The 21190-nt window shown below is 58.1% G+C and overlaps 1 protein-coding gene and 1 non-coding gene across 15 annotated transcripts in view; one reads left to right on the top strand and one right to left on the bottom strand.

Annotated features, from left to right (window-relative positions):
- The window catches only part of MROH1 (maestro heat like repeat family member 1), a 54029-nt gene that overhangs the window by 9448 nt on the left and 23391 nt on the right, over positions 1 to 21190 (bottom strand). For 7 of the 14 annotated variants that reach the window (XR_004346391.1, XM_032609463.1, XM_032609466.1 and 4 more), the window contains exons 13-31: positions 15578 to 15685; positions 15322 to 15466; positions 15191 to 15231; positions 14738 to 14879; positions 14360 to 14412; positions 13711 to 13818; positions 13194 to 13313; positions 12853 to 12975; positions 11929 to 12075; positions 11810 to 11836; positions 10795 to 10917; positions 10598 to 10677; positions 10419 to 10530; positions 10241 to 10336; positions 9629 to 9733; positions 7550 to 7685; positions 7324 to 7436; positions 6081 to 6233; positions 225 to 379 (exon numbers count right to left, since the gene is read on the bottom strand). Coding sequence is in view for 11 of the 14 variants with exons in the window: in XM_032609463.1 (XP_032465354.1) it covers positions 225 to 379; positions 6081 to 6233; positions 7324 to 7436; positions 7550 to 7685; positions 9629 to 9733; positions 10241 to 10336; positions 10419 to 10530; positions 10598 to 10677; positions 10795 to 10917; positions 11810 to 11836; positions 11929 to 12075; positions 12853 to 12975; positions 13194 to 13313; positions 13711 to 13818; positions 14360 to 14412; positions 14738 to 14879; positions 15191 to 15231; positions 15322 to 15466; positions 15578 to 15685 (2087 nt within the window). In the remaining 3 variants the exon portion in view is untranslated. The other 7 variants (XM_032609464.1, XM_032609472.1, XM_032609471.1 and 4 more) reach the window with 7 other exon arrangements.
- Positions 20176 to 20306, top strand: LOC116742829. Its single transcript, XR_004346602.1, has one exon. It is a non-coding gene; the product is annotated as a small nucleolar RNA SNORA18 (small nucleolar RNA).

The following is a 21190-nucleotide window of genomic DNA, read 5'->3' as shown; positions in this document are numbered from 1 at the left end:
TCAAGGAGGGGGCCTGGCCCCAGGGGTCTGCTCACAGATGATGGTGGACGCCCTCCAGAGAACCAGCCCTGAGGACTGGCCAGCACAGCCCGAGAGTGAGCCTGTCTACCCAGTCCAGGGCCGGGGTCTCCAGGCTCCCATGCAGAGGGTGGGAGTGACCCCGGAATGTGGAGCCCAGGCGGCTGGAGCCCCGTCCGCCCCTCAGGCTAGTGGGCACCACGCACCTGTCAAAGGGCAGGGGGCTGCCCAGAAGGCTGGACACGACGGCGGCGTGGTGCCGGGCCGCCAGGATGTACACGCTGTGCTGTGCGGCCTGCAGGACGTGCTCCCCGTGCGTCTCCTGCAGCTTGGAGCGCAGCGCGCTCACGATCTCGGGCACCTGCGGGCGAGGAAGCCGCGGTTAGGCCTACGGCGGGGACACGCCCACACCAGGGGCCAGTCCCCCGTGGCCAGGGTGCAGGGGCCCCGGGGAGGCAGGCTGGCCGAGGGGAGGGGAGGGAAGTCCTGTGAGATCGGAGCTCCCTGCTGCCGGCGTCCTCGGGGCCAAGGGAGCCAATCCCACATTCCACACGGGAAGCGACGGGGACCCAAGAGGGGCCTGCCGGGAGGAGGCACTGAGACACACACAGGCGTGTGCAGGGCAGAGCGGGACGGGAAGGCCCCGGGGTGAGTGCTGAGGCTGACGGGGTGAGCCAGCGCGTCCCTGGAGGCAGGACACACACGGGCTGCGCTGCCCCACACCACCTCCCGTGCAGCCCTGTGCCCAGACCGAGGCCACAGCTGGGCCGGGAGAGGGCCGGCAGCCTCAGGCAGGCTTCATGGGCTGCAGCTGCTGCAGAGGCCGCAGACGGGCACCCAGGGCACGGTCGCCAACGTGGGCCCCGCGCCACGGGGGTGCTGCCCACGACGGTCTGGGCTGCGCAGCTGGGAAGCACCCTGGTGCAAGGTGAAAGCTGATGACAGAGCACTGGACACGGCCCCAGGGACAAGGTCCCCGGGACGGGCAGCTGGCAGTCCGTGGGCCCCGCCAACCCTGGGCTCCTGGGCAGGGCTGGCCGAGGAACCTGCCCGGGGACCTGCGCCGCAGGAGCAGCGGGAGGGACCGGCGCGGGGGCACGGGGCGTGGTCCTCGGCAGGGGAGGCGGCGCTGCGTGTCCAGTGCTGCCTGGGCTGGGCCCCAGGGAGGGGCACTGCCGCCGCCGTTTCTCAAAGGACTTGTAAGCGTAACGAGGCTGTTTTCTTTTTATGACCTCGAGTCCAGAAGGTCGATAGCCCCGCTCACAGGCATCCGCACCTCCTTCTACGGACCTGAACCTCTCTGCTTTGCCCCCGCCCGCCTGCCCAGGCCCTCGGCCGGCCCAGCTGCGTCTCCCTGACGAGACAGGCCGCCGCACTAAACGGCCTCCCCGTGTTCCTGCCTGCGGACCTGGGCGGGGAAGTGGTGCTTCAGTGGGGCAGCTTCGCAGCCGCTGGGCCGCTGCCACCCGCTGGCCGTGGGCACGGCGATGTTCGCAGACAGATGTGCTGGGACCCTCCAGTCCACGGCTGCCACTGCAACAGGCCAGCCCGTCTCTGGGGCCAGGGGCACGGCTCCTCTCCAGTCTCCCGGGCTCTTTCTTGGCCACAAGGGGCACTGGTCGCCTGAAGATGTGCAGGCCTGGCAGACTCAGGCAGTCGAGCGGTTCCTGCGCAGACGCGGGTGAGAGCGGCCTCCCTGCAGAAGCCTGTCCCTGTCGCCCCAGGTTCTCGAGTATTGGAATATAGTTGCCCGTAGATATGCTTCATGGTATGTCGAACCTCTTATGTATATGCTCCCCTTTCTCACTTTGCTTTCTTGGACGTTGGTTCTCCTTCTGTGGCTTGTCTTGGCAGAGCTTCATTCCTAATTGTTTCACTGGGCTTATCCATCTTCTTCTCTAATGCCGTCTTTGCTGTTGCATGTTCTTCTCAGCGGCTGTCCCCGCTGGCGCCTGTGAGCAGATCTGCTTCCTGCGAACCGTGATGGCAGCGCCCGGGCGCTCGGGCGTGGCGGGCTCTGGGGCTGCATCGGCACCGGGTTCTCGGCTTCCCAGGACTGGTGAGCAGGGGCCGCACCCTAGGCCTGCAGGGCTGCTCCCGCGTCTCTCGGTGGCAAGCCCCGCGGGGGCCCTTTAACCTCCCCTCACACCTGGTCTAGGCCGTTTCCTCGCAACAGCCTCACGGAGCTCTAACTGCGCACCGCAGACTTCGCGCGTTTAAGTGTACGAGTCAGTGGTTTTCGTACGCTCACAGGGCTCTGTCAATTTTAGAGTATTTCTCTCACCCGAAAAGAAACCTCATTTCCACCGGCAGGCACTCCCCAGTTCCCCCGCCCCGCCCCTGGCAACCACGAATCCACTTTCCCTGTCTGGATTTGCCTCTTCTGAACATTTCAGAGAAATGGAATCACACTCTATGGGGCCTTTTGTGACCAGTTTCTTTCACTTTGCCAGGTGTTTCCCAGGCTCCTCCGCGCTGCGGCAGGAGTCAGCCCGTCACTCCTTCCTGCCGCTGAGCAGTGTTTCGCTGAACGGACAGATCCAGCTACTAACTGATGGGCGTCTGCGCTGTTGCCATGGTTGGGCTGCCAGGCGCGTGTCCGTACAGGTTCCCATGGGCGTGGGCCCACCTCTCTCGGGTACACGCCTAGCAGTGGAACTGCTGGGTTGGGCGGCGCTTCTGTGTTTAACGCCTGCCGGGCTTCTCTGCAGCAGCGGCTTCACTTCCCATGCCCACTGTTTATTAAGAGGAGTCTGTTCTTTCCCGGCATGTCCGTCCCGCCCTCCACCTGACCAGCCTGGCTTGCTGGAGGAGGGGCTCAGCCCGGTCACGGGTCACCTGCTAGGACCACTTTTTCTGATTCAGTGTCAGAGAAACTCAAAGTCCAACAGTGTCCAGGTGTCCCTAGGGGGTCCCCCTGCCAGGCTCTCAGGGCAGGAAAGAAAACGGTGGCCCCACTGCCCCCATGGGTACTGATACCAGTGACCATGCCACATGAGACAGAGGTGGCACGTCGCAGACAGGCTGAAGGTTTAAGTCAGGAACACAGCACCGGGGGTGGGTGTGCTGAGTGTGTCTGGGAGCCTGAGCCAGGAGGAGACAGCCCAGCAGCTCCCTGAGAGGCCAGGAGCAGGCTCGGTGTGTTGGGCCCAAGGAGAGGCACCTGGGTTTATCAAGGACGGATGGGACCCGAAACTATTAAGGAACTCCTAGAAGAAAACGGGGGGAAATCTTCAGGACATTAGGTTTGGCAATGATTTCTTGGATGTGACGCCCAAAGCACAGGCAACAAAAGCAAACACAGGCATGTGGAACTATATCAAACTTTAAAACTTTTATGCATCAAAGGACATAGTCATGAGTGTGAAAAGACAACCTATGGAATGGGAAAAATATCTGCAAATCATATATCCGATAATGGGTTAATATCCAGAATATATAAAGAACTCCTACAATTCAACAACAACAAAACAATCAAATAATCTGATTTAAAAATGGGCAAAGGACGCACACTTCTCCAAAGAAGACATACAAATGGCCAAAAAGCATATCAAAAGACACTCAACAACACTAATTACGTGGGACGCGCAAATCAAAACCAACACGACACACCGCCTCACACCCATCAGGGCGGCGGCTATCAAACCAACAGGTATTTAAAGGGAGCCGTGGTTAGAGAGACAGAATACAGGTTACCAGAGACGCTTGATATACAAAAATAGTAAATGAAAGATAATATATCAACAGGTGTTTAAAGGGAGCCGTGGTTAGAGAGACAGAATACAGGTTACCAGAGACACTCGATATACAAAAATATTAAATGAAAGAATATTACCAATATTAATAATTATAGAGGTCTGTTCATTTCCTCGTTTAGCTAATTAAAATAATATGCCATACTGTACTTCTGAGGCTTAGGGGAAAATGTCCATTCCTGAAGAACTTTCGTTATGTAAAAAAAAAAAAAATATATATATATATATACATATAAAACGTTAAAAAAAAGAAAACAGGTATTAACAAGTGCTGGTGAGGATGTGGAGAAACTGGAACCCCTGTGTGCTGCTGGTGGGGATGTAAACTGGTGCAGCCACTAAGGAAAACAGTACGGCAGTTCCTCAAAACATTCAAAATAGAACTACCCTATGATCCTGCAAATCCACTTCTGGGTATTTACCCAAAAGAGAACAGGATCTTGAAGGGATATGTATTACACCCACGGTCACAGCAGCACCATTCACAGTAGCCAGGAGGCGAAAGCGGCCCAAGTGTCCATCCACAGATGAACAAGCAGACAAAATGTGCCGTGTGTACACACACACCAGGACCACCGGTGGCCACTGCCTGCGGCCTGGTCTGTCCCCTCCCCCCACACAGAGCCACCAGGGCACCGCTCTACCACTCCAGCCTGACCCGGAAGCCCCACTGAGTGCAAAATAAGATCCAAACCTTGGCCCATCAAACCCCGACGAGGACTCACAGCCGTGCCCTGTGCCGCCCTCCTCCTCCCCCAGCCCGTTTCCACTCCCAGGAGGAGTGCACCACGATGGCATGCTCCCCTCCCGGCGCCGAGCCGCGCACTGCGGCCCCTCCCCCGCTCCCTGGGATCCACGCGGTACAGGCCCTGCACCCAGAATATACAAAGTGCGTCTGCAAATCAATAAGCAAAGCACAGACAAGCCAGAAGAAAGATGGGCAAGGCTGGTGTCCTCACAGCAGACGACGTCTGAACAGCCAGGAAGTGTGCCACTGCATAAGCCGCCGGAGAAACGCGAACAAAACCCAACCAGGAAGCCGTTACACACCCACCAGAAGGGACAGAAACGGCGTCGGCAGGGGCGTGGCATGCGGGAGCTGAACGGCCCGGAGCGCCATCTGACAGCCCTGGGACAGCTGCACGGAGGCCTCTCCTGCAGGCCCCAGTCGCTCTCCTGGGTGTGTCTCCAACCAAAATGTACCCTCAGGTCCAACGGACCCGCGCTCTGGCAGCACTCTCGGTGCTCAGACTGGGAACTGCCCAAGCGCTCACGGAGGCGGGTGGGTGCGTGACGTTGCCCTCACGGCGGGGAGGAGCAACGCTGGGGCCAGGCCGGGAGACGCGCCCGCCGTCTCACAGGCTACCGCCATGTGGGGCAGACGTGAGGCCCCTCTACATGAGGTGCGTGCCGAGGCATGCTCTGTGCTGCAGAGCGTCTGCTGGGGTATAAGGGACTCTGGAGTGGGTAGGACCTCTGCTCCTGCCTGTGCGAGCTCCCCCTGCAGCCCCTGTCCTTCCCTCCACATAAAAGGCCATGCACTTAGGACAAACCCCCTTTCCTGCTGCTATGCTTCACTTTAATGGGGAGCTTAACTCTCCCTCTAGGCACGTGGGACCCCACCTGCCAGGCCACTGGCTCTCCAGGATTCAAAGACACGCGTTCTAGAAATCCCCTGATCCTTGGAGCCTGCCTCAGACCTACACCTACGAGGACCTGGGCACGTCTGTCATGGTGGCTGCCGATGCATGTCTGGGAACTATGTGGACAGCCACGTGAGCTCACGGCCAGAAGGACTCAGAGGCGACGGGCAGGGCAGCACCTGAGTGTCCCGGGCACCTCTGCTCTGGGCCAGACCCACCGTGGAACCCTTTGTGCAGACACCCGGGGACCCTCTGGACCTGCGTCTCCACCAGCAATGTGAGCAGGGAGCTCAGCCAGTGTCGGCTCGGCGCCAAGTGATAGCCCCTAGCACTGACATTTCCCTCTCGATTGCCTTTTCTACCCTTAAGTTCTCAGCAGTTACTTTCACTTAATTCTGTCTTCAAAGAGAAGAGAAAGATTTGTCCAAATCAGGCCCACAGGGAAAAGGAGCTGAGCACTGAGGGCCAAACCTCCACAGAGCACGGGTTGGGGGTGAGGGAGTGGGGTGGGGCGCCCCAAGTTACCCAGCCCCGCCCACCCACACTCTTGGCCTGTCCCAGACAAGACCACGCCCACACCTGGCCCCTGACGAGCCCCGCCCCGGCCCCGGCCACGCCCCTTCCCGCCCCCGCCCATCCAAGCCCCAGCCGCGCCCAGCCCCACCTTCTCCAGGAGCACGTGGCCCCGCCCCTTCAGCAGGCAGTTGACGATCACTGTAGCGGCTCGGGAACAGTTCTGGTCGGGGTCTCCCAGGCCCTCAAACAGCGTTAGCAAGAGGCTGATGAGCTGATCTGGCGGGAGGCGCTTGCCAATAATCTAGGAGGACAGTTGCGTCAGGAAGGCTTGAGAGCACAGCGTCAGCACACCTTCCAGGCGTAACATCCCAGGGGCTCGAGTTTCCGGGGGAGGGCTGACAAATCTCAGCCTCTCAAATCCCTCCTCCAGCCTTTCCCACCCTCATACAAGCCCTGTACGCCTTCGGGAGCTCCTGCCAGTGCAAGGGTGGGGTGGCCCATGCACGGAAACCCCCATCCCCAGACTGAAGCCTGGCCAGGTCCCGGAGGCAGCCTCCAGGGCCTCCAGGCCCAGGCCCCTGGAAGGGGGGTCCCCGGGCAGCTGCAGGGCCCAGGTCAGTGTGCCCTCCCTGAGGCTCCTCCTGACCAGTGGGGTGGGCTGGGAGTGGCCCTGGTGGTGCAGCCTCTCTAGAACTCTCTAGAATGCAGAGAGTCAAGGGTAGATGGTGGCATGTTCCACCCTGGACCGCCCGGCCACCAAGACTCTATGGACCTTCAGCTCCCCCTGCAGCCCCTGTCCTTCCCTCCACATAAAAGAGAGCAACCAGAAGTTAAAGCAGATGAACTTTGTACAAAGAAGAAATAAAAGTGGTTGACTATCCATGAAGTCTGATCCCAAACATAGAGTTCCGCTGTGCCTGGACTCGCCCAGGGCGGGGCCTCTGCTTCCCAATGTCTGAGCCCCACCCCCCCTCACCCCCCCCCCCCCCCCCCCCCCGACAAAGGGCCCTGTTGACCCCCTTCCCTTCCTTCTTTGGCTGGAGAGAAAGCCTCCTGACCCCTGAGGGCCATTTCCAGTCACCAAATGGAACAACAGCACCGCCCTGGCTTGGGGGCTCACGGGGTGGGCTAGGGGCAGCTTTCTCTACCCTCTGGAGCCAGAGCTGAGCTCCTGCCCACACCCTCCCCGCTGGGCCTCGGAGGGAGGGGGGACCCCAGCAAGCACAGGAGGGGGTGGGAGGTGGTGCTGGACACTGAACTCTCTGAGTGAGACCCGTCCGCGTGCCCGGCCCGGCACCCGTGGAGCCAGTGCACGAGAGGAGCTGCCGCAGAGGCCTCCTGGGCCCCGACGGTGCGGCCCCTCCTTCCCTCGCAGAGGCCCTGGCAGGTACCTGGGCTACGCTGTGGCAGGTGTGGAAGAGGATGGCGGGGTCAGGGTGCCCCAGGCCGTCCTTGAGGGTGAGGAGCTGCTCAACCACATCGTCCTGATAATCGCGGGAGAAGCCTGCAGAGGCGGGAGGGAGCGCAGGGCTGGGTGGAGGCCTCCCCTGGCCTCCAGAGGCCCAGACTCTGCTCCCTCACCACACCCCCTGCACCTCTGCCCAGCCAGGGGCTCACCCTCGTAGCCCAGCTGGAGGTAGAGCAGGGAGTAGACACAGCTCACAGCCTCCTGGCGGGTGGCAGGCCATAGGTCCGCGCACCGTGGGGAGAAGAGGCCGAGGAGGAGGCCCAGGTTGTGGAAGGGCACCAGGGCCTGGAGAGGCAGATGTGCGGGTGCTGGAGGGGCACGGGGGCAGAGGTCCAGAGATGGGGGCTGGAGCTCAGGAGATGCTGCGGTGGGCAGGTGCCACCCACACCCAGATTCGGGCAGGGGTGTGAGCAGCAGGGCAGCCCCTGTCCACCCCTGTGGCCAGCAGGGCCCCTGTCAAGCTCCTCCTCCTGCACGGCGAGCCCCACCCCCCAAGTGCGGGTCCCTAAGAGGGGAGGAGGGCCGGGCGAGTAGGTGTGTGCAGGCAGAGGGACGGTCGGGCTCTGCTGCCTCGGCAGACACACGGGAAGCCCCCGCCCCAGAAGGCAAGCCCCCCGTCAGGTAAGGGGGCTGCTGCGTGAGACCCCTCTCCTCCTAACTGGGTCCTGGTCCCACCCTTCAGAGCCTTTCCTGCTCTCCTCAAATACTAAGCCTTCCCGACCCTGCTCTTAGCAAAGGGCCTTGCTTCCTATGCCCTGGACCTGGGGACGTCACCTTCCGCCCCCGCCATCACACAGCCCTCGGCCTTCCCGGCCCCACAACCCTGCTGTCAGTCCCCCACACGAGAGGCCTCCCCGGGGAAGCAGCCCGCCCCGCCCCCGCCCTGCACGGGCTCCTAAGGACGTGCAGGGCTCCCAGGCTGCTGCTCTCCCAGAAGTCACCAGAGGGGACCTGCGCAAGGCGGGGAGGCTGGAGCGCTGGACAGAGGACCCCCCAGCTGCTGTTCTCCTAGAGAGGGCAGAGCTCTGTCTCATCACAAACAAACATGAACTCTGGTTGGACCAGGGTTACATGAAAAACAGGCCACAGGGGAACCTGGGTGGGAAAAGCCGTCTAAGCGAGCAAACAGACAGATGCTTCTGGAACACGACGAAAAAGAAATACTGCCAACCAAATCAAGCATCGCGCTTAAGAGTGAACCGTAAAGGCTTGGGGCTGCCGCCAGCTTTCATCTTCCTGCTAGCGGCAGCACGGACTAACATGCATCAACATCGGGGGAGAAAGGCCAAAGTCGCGGCATTTGTAAACTATGATGACTGTATCTGAGGAGCACAGAGAACTAATCAAAACTTCACTAGAAACAACAACAGAATCTTATAAACTAGCCAGTTCCTAAATACCCAAGAATCCATAGTTTTCCTGCCTACCAGCAATCAGCAAATTATTAAATACAGTGGAAGAAAAAGTTACGCTGACAACGGCAACAGAACCTGCGACCCAGAACCTGCTTCTGAGGGGCCCAGGGGGACCCGGATGGAAAGGCCCATTATTAAAAGACGTTACTGCTCGACACACGAAAATGTGGGGTGCGTGCCCCCATAAAGCCACGCTGGGAGCATTTGAGGACTGCGTCCAATCTACCCTAAAACCACCTGATTAATGGCCTTGAAAGAACTGTGAAGTTCTGAAAACGTGAAAAGGAGCTGCTTACTCTTAGCAAATATTAAAACGCAGAATAACCGCGCGGTTCTTGGACCAGGCTCCTTCTCCCCCACTCCAACCACCGAATAATACTTGCCTTTTCCGCAGCATTTCGTGGGTTCACGTCCCCCTCCCTCTGCTCAAACTGCTGCTTCTGCCGCGAACGCCCTCCTTCTCTCCTTTCACACCCAGGCCCCCATCACCCGTTCCCTCCTCCGGGGAGCACGTCAGGCGCCAGTCCCGGCCCATGATCCCGCTCCCAAGGACGAGGGTGCCCATCAGATCGACACCGGGCGGCCAGCCCTGAGGACAGTTCCTGGCCCTCATGGCTCTCCGTCCACGGCTCAGGAAGAGGACGGTGGCACTCGCTGGGACGCGGGATGAGCCCAGGCAGCAGCTGGCCGAAGGGCAGAGGGCGTGCTGGCATTCAGAGACGCAAGGGCCCCGGGCAGTGGCCCCCAAGCCGAGGGGCCAGGAATGGGGCCAGGGCAAGGGAGTGGCCGTGCGGGTCACCACCTGGCACTCACGCTGATGTGCAGGTGTTTCAGGAAGTGCTGCAGCAGGCAGGCGCTCAGGCCAAGTGCCCGCACCCGCTCGTGGCCCCTCGGGGACTTGATCCATGGGCTCAGGTGCTGGGGAAGAGGGGGCTTCATATGGGTGCCCTGCCTACAGCCACCCTTCTGGGTGGGGGGGCCAGCGTGCCAGGTCAGAGCAAGCCCCCTGTGCAGTGCCCCCACCCCGTCACTCCGTCCTGCTGGCCTGGCTCACGGCCACGGCCACCCAGAGCAAGCCAGGCATACAGAGGGACAGGGTGTTCCTAGGAGTGGGTCGGCCCTGCCCCAGCCCACCGCAGTGCTGCAAAGGGCAGGAAGCCATGCCGCGATGGCCCCAGAAGGCCAGGAGGGCATGTCCGGGGCACCTCAGGGTCTCTCCATCCCAGCAGCATGTGATGGGGGGCGGGGAGAACCAGCTCGGGGCCCCCATCTGGGTTGGGAACTACACCCATCTGCACACCTGCCCAGGCAGGAGGGGGTCCCCCCGCCGCTCACAGAACCACCCCCCCCCCCACCTCCTTGCATAGCACACCACACGGTCCCCACGGCGCCCCCGCCCCGGGGAAGCGCACACCCACCGCACACCTCCACCATGACCTGCAGGCCCTGGGGGGTCATGTTTCGCTGAAGGAGGCTTGTCAGTAAGTCCTTGAGGGCCTGCATGGTGTCCCGGTACAGTGGCTGGAACGAGAGAAGCGGCCGGTCCCGCCGTGACCCTGCCACCCGCGCACGGGCACCCATGCGGCCAGGGCCACGCTCATACCTCCTGGTGGCCGTCCACCCCCTCGGGCTCAGGCGGCACGGCCATAATGCTGTGCAGGCAGCTGTGGATCAAGTCCGCCTGCGCCTGCCCCTCCAGCGCCGGCTCCAGGGAGCTGAGCCTCGAGTTAAGGGCCCAGCACTCACGCAGAGGGGCCCCCCAGCCCCCGGAGGAAAGGATACGCCAGGTAAGTGCAGGCGAGCATGGCCTTCTTCCGCATGGGCGTCCTCAGGGAGTCCGAGGGCTCGGCCTTGATGAACTCCTGGGGGAGCAGCCGCAGGATGGCCCTTGGCCACAGCACTGGCTTGCCTCGCAGGCAGCTGCCGCCCCTCACCCGCTGGGGAGCTCAGGCCCCTCCCCAGGCCCCGCCGGTGCTCACCATCATCTGCGCCACCAGCTCCGGCTTCCTCAGGAGCTGGAAGGAGCTGCCGTGGGAGCCGCTGCAGACGGCCTGGCTGGCCATGCAAACGCTCTGCGCGAGGCACAGCCTCAGGCCCAGGTCCTGCGGGGACGCTGGGCTGCAGGAAGGCACCAAGGCCCGAGGCAGCAGCCGCTCCCTCTAGGCCCATGGGGCTGAGCCAGGATGGGGGCTGCCCACAGCAGTGAGACCAGACCACCGGCCCGCTCTTTCCGCCAAGGCCAGAAACGTTCCCCTCCAGTCTGGGGCTCTTGGTCAGCCCCCCACGTGGGCCACGGGGGGTCTGTGAGGGAACCTGGGGCCCTCGGCTGTCTGCCCGGCCTGGGCCTGGGGGACCCCGGGTCACGGCCATGGGCAGACGCCATAGGCGGACGCCCACTCTATCCACCGGTGGGGTGGCTGGAGGTGCTCCCCAGGTGGAGGGGAAGCCTGCTGCCCAAGAAGAGCCCCGGCAGAGGGGGGCTGCCCCCCACTCAGTCAGGGCGACCACTCCCAGCACAGCCCCACCACCCGGCCGACTGCAGGAGGCCCTCTCTTTAAGGCGAGACCCAGCCGACCCAGAGGGGGCTTCCAGGTTAGTGCCCGAGAGTCCAGAGGGAAGCACGTTAGTGAGGCCAGAGGCCACTGTCACTTGCTGCAGAACGCACCCCTCCCCGGCGCTGCCAAGAGGGCAGCCGTGGGCGTCAGGGGGCAGAGCCAGCAGAGGGGCTGCGGCCGAGGCCCCGCGCCCCGCCTGCGAGCCCTCGCCTCCCCCTCCTTCCCAGCCCCCGTCCGGGGCCTGGGCCAGAGAAGGAGCTCCTGGGCCCCCATTCTGCTCCGAGGCGGTGGGGACAGGCCCCGGAGGAGGCCCCAACGCTCTGCCCTTGGACTGGGACCAGCGAGCCCCAGTGAGCACTCCTGGCTGCCGCCGGCAGCTCACGGCCCAGCCGGGGGAGAGAGGAAAGCGGAGCCCCCGCTCCAGTCCTGCACACCGTACCTTGGTCTCTACCTTTATCCCCAGAGCCTGAACGACAGAGGGGACAGGAGTCAGCGCGTGAGGCCCCAGTGGCGGCACCCCTCCCCCTCTCCCTCCCCGCGCCACGGCCGGGCACCCACCTTGGTGCTGAAGCACTGGGACATGTTCCGGAAGATGTCCGGCTCCACCCTGGCCGGCAGCAGCTCGCGGGGGGCCCGCGCTGCCACGTGCCCGTAACACAGGATCAGCGCGCTCTTCGCTTTCTCCACCTCGCTCTCACTCCGATCCTGAGAGGCGGGAGGAATCAGCGGGGCTGTGGCACAGTCACGCCCCCCAGCAGCAGCCCAGCACTCCAACCCCGCGCGCGCGCGCGCGCGGGAAGGAGGGCACAGCTGGTTGGGAGGAAGGCGCCACCCCACCCAGAGAGCCCCAAGGCCGGGAACAGCAGGACAGGATAGGACTGGGCAGGCTCGGGCCTGCTGGGGACCAAGGTGGGAGGGGCACGCCGGAGGGAGAGCTGGGGGGCTGAGAGCAACGGAAGGGCCAGAGGTGGGGTCCCTGCCTTCGCTTGGGGGGAGGGAGGGGGCCCCCCTCCGTCCTCAGGGCCTGTTCACACTACACAGCCCTGAGACTCTGTCACCGGCTGACCCAGGCACAGGGAGACTGAAAACCTAGGGACAAGGGCTGGGGTGGAGGCCCACAGCGGGGGTCCAGCCCCCAATGGGGCTTCAGCGAGTACACAGCCTCCACTGGCCACCAGGGGGCAGAAGACGCACAGATAGGCGGTGGGACAGGAAGGTGGCCGCCCCCATCCCTGCTGCCCAGAGCCCCTCTCATTGCCCCAGTCACCAGCTGGGAGGGAGCCCTCATCCGCCAGCCCCGCCCACGACCGGATGCCAGCTCCCTGACCCACCCCCAACGTGCGAGGCACCAAAGTCCAGGAAGTGCCAGGACCAACCCTCCACCCCACAGAACCTCAAAATGCAGGGTACCACGGCTAAGACAAAATCACAGGCCAGGCCCACCCCAGACCTCCCCTTCAGCTGTCAGCCTGACCTTTGTACCTTAAAAATGTTGAAAATGCCGGCGGATTTTCTGAACACATCTGACTTTACGAAGTCCTCCAGCTGGGCCAGGGTGTCATCCAGGTGGGAGCTGGCACAGATCCCAAAGCAACAGGCAAGGCCCTGGGGAGGCACACAGGTGCACTCACGCCTGGGCAAGGTCGGGGACGGAGAGGAGTACACATGCATGCGCACACCATCCGGTGCATCTGTGCACACCACACGCACACGCACACACACACACACAGGTACACACGCTGGCTACACGTCCGAGAGGACAGAGAGTGACACTGCCAGCAAGCCTGTGGGCACCCGGGCTTCCGTGGGGAAGGGGCGGCCACCTCACGCTCGCTCTCCTCCTGGTATCTGGCGGTTTCCAGCAGCTCCTGCAGACGCTTTCTCACCACCTCCTTACTTGAAGCAGCACCCAGGGTAGTTCCTATGCATTTATACAGGAAGTTCTGCAGCGAAGCCAGAGAACAGGGTTGTGCCTGGCTCCCGAGTGGAGGGATGCCCAGCACTACCAAAGCGCTGCCCCTGACAGAGTGCATGCCAGCAGACGTGGGACCCACGACACTGATCGCCGCGAGGACCGGATGGGCTCTGGGCAGCGTCTGAGGAGCAGGAGGTGGGTGCGGAGCCCCTGCGTCTCCCAGCCGTCAGCCACTACGAGGAGGCTCCCGGGCCTTCCCGTCCAGCCTCTGCCAGGACCACAGGGGCCACCAGAGGCAGGCGCAGGGAGCAAGTGACGGCACCAAGGAGCAGGAGCTGAGGGCCACGCCCACAGCAGCCGGCGGGCTGCCCTCCCCCCCCCTCCCCCCGCACCTTCTCCAGGGGCGTTCCCCCCTCCCCCTGCACCTTCTCCAGGGGCGTCCCGTTGTAGCTGGGCAGCTGCTTGCACATCTCCAGGCTCAGCTGGCAAATCCACGTGTTGTCAGACACAACAGCTAGAGTGTCGCGAAGGAACTGTGGGCAGGAGCTCTAGCAGTGAGGGACCGGAGCTCGGCCTTTCACTGCGCTGGCTGGGGAGGGACCCAATGCCTGGCGGTGTCCCGGGCAGGGACCTCAGGGTCCTGTGCCATGGCTCTGAAGGGTTGTGGATCACTTTCGAGCCCAGACAAAACAAATTCTGGGGGGTCAGACACGTACCACACAGGGTCACAGACAGCTCTGAGCCAAGCAGGGGAGAGGAGAGAAGGCTCCAGTGGCCAGAGCAGCTCAAAGCCCCTGTAATTTGACTCCATCACAGCAGGGCGACAATCTGTGAGGTCAGTAGGCAGGGCTCCCCCCTAGAGACACCCACCTGTCCCTCTGCCCCTCCCCCAGCCACACCGTTAGGCCAAGGCAAACATCACAGCCCTGGGAAGGTACAGTTCCCCTAGCGTGGCTGCCCCAAGCTCTCCCCGCCCAGGCCAGAAAAGGCCCCTGGGTCCAATCCCCGTCCAGGCCAGAAAGGGCCCCTGGGTCCAAGACAGGCTACGCTCCCACCTCCTCTCCCTTCTCTCACCATCAGCAGCTTCTCCTCCCATTCCTTCCGCGACAGGGTTTCCTCCGTATGTCCTGAAACGACCAGTCATTCACTCAGCCCAGCAGACAGACCCATGCTCACAGGCAGGAGTGCAGTGCTCAGAGCACCGCCCCCAGCCTGGCCCCATCAATGCTAGCACAGAGGAAGAAAGGGCTGCGCCCACATCCAGTGTGCTCCCAGGTGACAACCGGCAGGGAGCATCTTTTCAGCCCCACTGTCCAGGCCCTTTCCTGAACCACAGCAGAGGCCATTTCTTCCAACTTTCAAAACCCTGGTCCCCACTGGCCAGGCTTGGTGCCGATTGGCTGAAAAAACGCGACCAGAGGACGAGCGGCGCCGCCCCCCTCTGGGCCTCACCGTCCAGGTGCTCCAGCAGCAGGGGGATGGCGGTCGCCCACCGCTGACCCAGCATAGGATGGATGTCCCGGTGAAGGACGCTCAGGAGGCGCAGCGAGGCCGCCCCGCGACCGTCCCCCAGGTAGGGGCTGGAAGACACAGCCTGGAGGAGCCAGAAGTGGGTTCTCCACCGGCGCCCAGGGCCACAGCGCCCCAACGCCCCACACGAGGCCGAGCACGGCCTCCCAGGTGGGGCAAGAAGCCCCCAGAGACGCAGCTCCCCAAAACCCCGCCTGGAGCACCTGACAGTCCCCACTGCGAGACAGTGTCCTTCTCACAGCAGTGACAGCGTGAGGACGGGGACAAAGGCAAGAGCCCACTCCTCCCCGTCATCCCCAGAGCGCAGCTGCCCAGCGGCCACCTGCCTGGGGATGTGATGCTTCTGGGAAGGCAAGCCCCCAGTGCGCTGCTTACCAGGAGCCTGGTGGCCATGGCGTAGGGAGACGGAAGGGTCACTGCGGGGGAGACAGACGTGCAACACTCAGGGCCGCCCGCGCCCTGGGGTCAAGGTGGGCTGGGGGGCCGGGCCAGGGCCGGGGGCGCACCGTTGCCGTTGTACTGAATGAGGAGGTCGTGGGCCCCCGCCTCCTGCCTCTTCTGGGCCAGGTGCGCGAGGCTCCTGCAGAGCGGGGTCAGCGCCCCGGTGAAGCGCACGGGGACGAGGAACTCGAACAGGTATGGCCAGAGGACCTGGGGGCAGCAGCATGGGAGTCTGCTCCCAGGTGGGCGGGCAGCAGACCCCCGGGCTGAGGGGTCAGGAGGGGCGCGGTGGGTCCCAGGGGGTGGGTGGGCGCCACTCACGTCGCCCATCCTGTCCACAGTGGTGCTGACCAGGTAGAGGGTGCTGACACTGATGGCCCGCACGCTGTCTGCCGCCAGGGCCTCGCTGTTGGCGCCCAGCTTCTGAGGCTGCAGGAGGGGAGGGCGGAGGGTGTGCTCTCTGCTCTCCAGGTTACACCATCGTGGGCTCTGGCCCTGAGGACACGGCCTGAGCGAAGCAGGACAGACCCTGCCCAGCCCCCGCTGAGTGGACGCCCATGTCACCTGTCACGGGCAGGAAGCTCACTCTGCACTAAAATCGCCCAAGGAAGCCGGCTCACCAGGCTTGGTTCAGCCACCAGAACAGAGGGAACCTTGACTCCGTCCTGATGGGATTGCCGACGTCCACAGAAACCGGAGGCCCTTTGTGGACCTGATAATAGGCTGAGAAAATGGCATTTGCTACGAAGAACGGAGACAAGCTCCGGAACCCGATGGGCCAGTGGCTTCTCTCAGACCTGAGCAGACAGTGCTCCAGGGCCCGGCTCCCCGGGAACCTTCCACGCGGAAAAGGACTCTGCTCTCCAAACACTCTGAGTCTTCAACTCACGCTTTGAAATACCAAAAAGCAAACACTGAAAACCGAGAGCAATTGGGAAAACTGCAATGACTGTAGGAGACATTTAACACCTCTCCCGGAGAAATCAAAGATGGAGTAGAAAAAATAGAGGTGTTTAATAGGGCCTAAATAGCAACTTTTAAAGCACGCTCTAAAAACATAGATAAATCTTAATACCAAATACACACAAACAACTTGAAAGTCTGACCACCTATTAGGCTAAAAAGAAGATCTCAACGAACTCTCAGAAGCAACAATAAACCTGTGGCCAGATTCAGCGCAGAGAACGCAACAAAATTACAAACCCACAGCAGCCACGGAAAGCGAGTCACCTAGAAAACTTCAAACACCCTGAAAGAAACTTTGGGTTAATAAAGAATCCACACGGAAACCGCAAACTACCCAAGAGTGAACACTGAGGACACATACAAAGCCCAACAAAGGCACAACTACCGGGACCCACAGACCAAGAACATTAACTTAAGCTGAAAAATACTATCGGTGGGAAAATATTAATATGAACCAAGAACAAGAAAAGCATGTGAAAGAGTGTAACAGTTAAACACAGAATGGGATTCAAGAAATTAATAGTGAAATAGTTAAGAAAGAAATCGCTGACGTGGAAGAACAGATTGAAGGCTTCAGGGAAATGAAGAAGAAAGATATTAAAGGGCAACATTCAGGTAACAGAAGTGCCGGGGCGAGAGAGAAAAACGGAGAACAAGAAAAAACTAAAGACATAAAGGAGGCTAATTCCCCCCAGAAATAAAAGAGAAAAAGAGCTCCTCTGAAAAGTGTCCACAGAGCTAGAGGTAAGGACAGGTCAGGTGAGCCTGGAACACCTTCTTGTGCCAGAAAACAAGGAAAGGCTCAACTCAAAAAATGATGGAGACGCGCCGTGCCTCAAGGACACAGGAGCCCGCTCCACGGGGGCTCCCACAGGCCAAACTCAGAACAATTTGACCACCAAAACCAACGACAGAAATGCATGGAAGAGTAACCCATGAATCCACACTGAGATATTATATATGAACATAAAAACAGCAAAAAGCCGGGGCTTCCCTGGTGGCGCAGTGGGTGAGAGTCCGCCTGCCGATGCAGGGGACACGGGTTCGTGCCCCGGTCCGGGAAGATCCCATATGCCGCTGGGCCTGCGCATCCGGAGCCTGTGCTCTGCAACGGGAGAGGCCACAACAGTGAGAGGCCCGTGTACCGCAAAAAAAAAAAAAAAGCTAGCGAAAAGCTCTTTGTTACAACAGAAGGCCAAAAAAATAAGTATAGAAAATTAATGGAGTTAGAAAATGAACAACTGATGCTAAAACTAGTAGGGAAAACTTTAATCAGCAAGTTATCAAAGTTTACACATGTTGTAACATGTGTCCAAATCTCCTTCCTTTTTAAGGTTGAGTAACATTCTACTATATAGATAGAGCAGACCGTGTTTACCTAGTCATCCCTTGATGGACACTTGGGCTGCTTCTACCTCTTGGCTATCGTGAATGACGCTGCTACAAACATGGGCGTGCAAGTATCTCTTCAAGATCCCGCTTTCATTTCTTTTGGGTAAATACCCAGAAGTGGAATTGCCGGATCATATGGTAATTCTGTCCACAGCACCTGAAACACTTTACATCCGGGAGCTCATCTTTTGAAACTTCCCTAAGTGAGAAGTAAGGCTGTTCTGGCTGCCTGAGCAGCGAACACGGGCTCCCCCGGGAGGCTGGCATTTTGCTGGCTGTGGCAGAAGGTGCCCACCTCCAGTGACAGCCGTGACTCAGGCTGTCAGATGGGCTTCCCTGGGCTGCACCTCTCTGATGCAGGAGGGAGTGTGCTCTGTGTGGCCCCTCCTGGGAGCACACAGGAAACCTGCACATGGATTTTAGCTACGAGTACAGTTACCTCTGAGTCCTACAGGTCCTTCTAGTGAACCACCAAGCACGTAGGTGGTCTTAGGACCCTTTACCCAGAGACAAACCATCAAAGCTTACTCAAGAAAACAGATAACCTAAATAGTTCTTTGTCTAGTAAACAATTCATGGTTAAAAGCTTTTCAACAAAGAAACCTCCAGGCCTATGTAGTTCCACTGAGGGATTCTACCAAAGATTTAAGGAAAAAATACCAAATCTTCACAAACTCTTCCGTAAGTTAGAAGAGGAGGGGACACGTCCAAACTCACCTAATGAAGGATCACCAGAGAGAGACATTACAGGAAAGTACAGGCCAATAACACTCTTGAAGAGGTACAAAATCTCTCAACAAAGTATCAGGAAATCAAATCCAGCAATATAGTAAAAGCATTATAAATCATGACCAAGTGTGGTTTATCTTGGCACTGCAAGGAATTCAATACCTAAAAAGCAATCACTTATGTCCATTTCAAATTGAAAAGAATTGAAAGCAGAATCTTGAATATTAAAAGACTGAAGGTGTTCCCCTTAGAACGGAAACAAAGTAAGGATGTCTGCACTCATCACGCGTATTCAGCATTGTAATGGAGATTCTAACCGAGGCAATAAGGCCAGAAGAAGAAATAAAAGGCATTCTGATTGGAAAGGAAGACTGAGCTGTCTATTGGAAAACATGACGTTCCATGTAGAAGATCTCAAAGAATCTATAAAAAGTAAGGCCACAGGATACAAGGTCAATATGTAAAAATCAACTGTATTTCTACACACTAGCAATGAACAATTGGAAATTGAAATTAACAAAACTATACTACTACAATAGCACTAAAACCATAGTTACAAATCTAACAAAATATGTGCAGGATCTATATGCTTAAAATTACGAAGTACTGACGAAAGAAATCAAAGATGACCTAAGTAAATGTAATGCACCATTTTCATAGATGGGAAAACAACATCAATTCGTCAAAAGATATCAATTCTTCCCGAAGAGTCTACAGATTCAACACAATCCCAGTCAAAATTATAATAGGTGGGCTTCCGTGGCGGCACAGTGGTTAAGAATCCGCCTGCCAATGCAGGGGACACGGGTTCGAGCCCTGGTCCGGGAAGATCCCACATGCCGCGGAGCAACTAAGCCTGTGTGCCACAACTACAGAGCCTGCGCTTTAGAGCCTGTGAGCCACAACTCCTGAGCCCGTGCGCCACAACTACTGAAGCCCGCGCGCCTAGAGCCCAGGCTCTGCAACAAGAGAAGCCACTGCAATGAGAAGCCCACGCACTGCAACGAAGAGTAGCCCCTGCTCGCCGCAACTAGAGAAAGCCCGCGTGCAGCAATGAAGATCCAATGCAGCCAAAAATAAAAACAAACAAATAAACCAACAAATAAAATTCTAAAAGGTTTATTTTTGTAGAAATCAACAAGATGATTCTAAAACTTATATGGATAAGTGAAGGAACTATAATAGCCAAACGAATTAGAAAAGAAGACTGAAGTTAGAGGACTCATGCTACTCTGCTCCAGAATTTACTGTAAAGCTTCAGGCAAGACAGTGTGGTCCCGACAAAAGGACAGACGCAGATCAGTGGAGCAAAACAGAGTCCACAGTCACTTGATTTTGACAGAGATGCAAAGGCAACTCATCCACGTGGAAAGAAGAGTCTTTTCAGCAGACAGTGCCAGGACGACTGGACATCCACGTGCAAAACAATGAGCCTTAACGACAACCACACCTCACGTTAAACAATATTAACTCAAAATGGATCACAAATCTACATGTAAAACCTCAAAGCTAAAACTTCTAGAAGAAAACATAGCAGAACATCTTTGTGACCTTGGGTTAAGAGAGGATTTACTAGCTGGAACACCAAAAGCAAGAGCTATAAATAAAAACCTGATAAAGTGGACTTCTAAAATATTAAAATATCCACCTTTTGAAGAAAATAAAAAGGTAAGTATGACGCAACAGACTTGTCAGAAAATATTTACAAGCCGTAAGTCTGATAAAGGACTTGCATCCAAAATATATAAAGAACACTCTGTACTCAATAATAGGAAAGTAAACAGCTCAAGAATAGGCAAAAGCTGTGAACAGACACTTAAGGAAGACATAGGGTTGAGGTCTATCCCGATGGGGCTTTTTCTGTAAACCTACATCGTTGGAAACGCCTCATAGATTAACTGTGTGGTTTCCTTTACTCATAGAACTACCTGTTAGATCTGTGGGAAAGAACTACAAGACAGAGCTGCCAAGTAAACTATGAAAAACCTAACGAACTTTTTATCTTAGGTATTGGCATATCCCAATGATCTGTACTGTTCTAGGGTGTGATGGCTTAGGAGTGAATATGATTTGAACCTAATACATTTTTAGAGGGTGTCAAATTCAGAACCAGGCAGATCCATCTCCTGACCCTAAACATGGTCCTAAAGTAAATCACTTGAGGAAATTGGATCCTAAAGATTACAGGTGAAGAATTTTGAAGTGTGTCCATATTTGATTGGAGATCAAAGAAGCCTAACTAAAAGAATTGTGGGCTGACTCACATGATAACTTCTTTTTGAAAGGGCTGTTTTATCTTGAAGATTTATGAGTTTGGAGGAACTAAGATGATTGGCAGTGGAAAGAATCAGAATGTGTGAAATTCCTTAAAAATTTATTGACTTAAATAACTTTGTGTTACACATAATAAAAAAACCCTTTACTTTAAAAAAAAAAAAAAGACATAGGGATGGCAAACATTGGTCGTTGGTGAGATGCCAGCCCGTCAGGACAGCTTGAGAAACAAACAGCCTGGACCCGAGCCTGCAAGTGCCCACAGGGCCTCTCATCCGCTGCTGCTGGGGCCATGAGATGGCACAGCCGCTTCAGAAAACCGTTTGGAAATTTCTTATGAAATTAAATGCACACTTTCCACTCGCGCTTACCCAGGCATACAAACGCATGCTCCCACAGAGACCTGTACCCACACGGTCACAGTGGCTTTTTTCCTAACTGCCACACTGCAAACAACTGGAGTCTCCTTCCTCTGGAGAGTGGAGAACAGACTGGCACGTCCGTACCACGGAATGCTACTCAGCAGTAAGACAACAAATCACTGGCACATGTGACAACGCCCCCGACGGAGGT

This window comes from Phocoena sinus, chromosome 17 (assembly GCF_008692025.1).
Source record: "Phocoena sinus isolate mPhoSin1 chromosome 17, mPhoSin1.pri, whole genome shotgun sequence".
Lineage (NCBI taxonomy): Eukaryota > Metazoa > Chordata > Mammalia > Artiodactyla > Phocoenidae > Phocoena > Phocoena sinus.
Note: the sequence above shows the minus strand (reverse complement) of the source record. Positions and strands in the feature narration are given on the sequence as shown.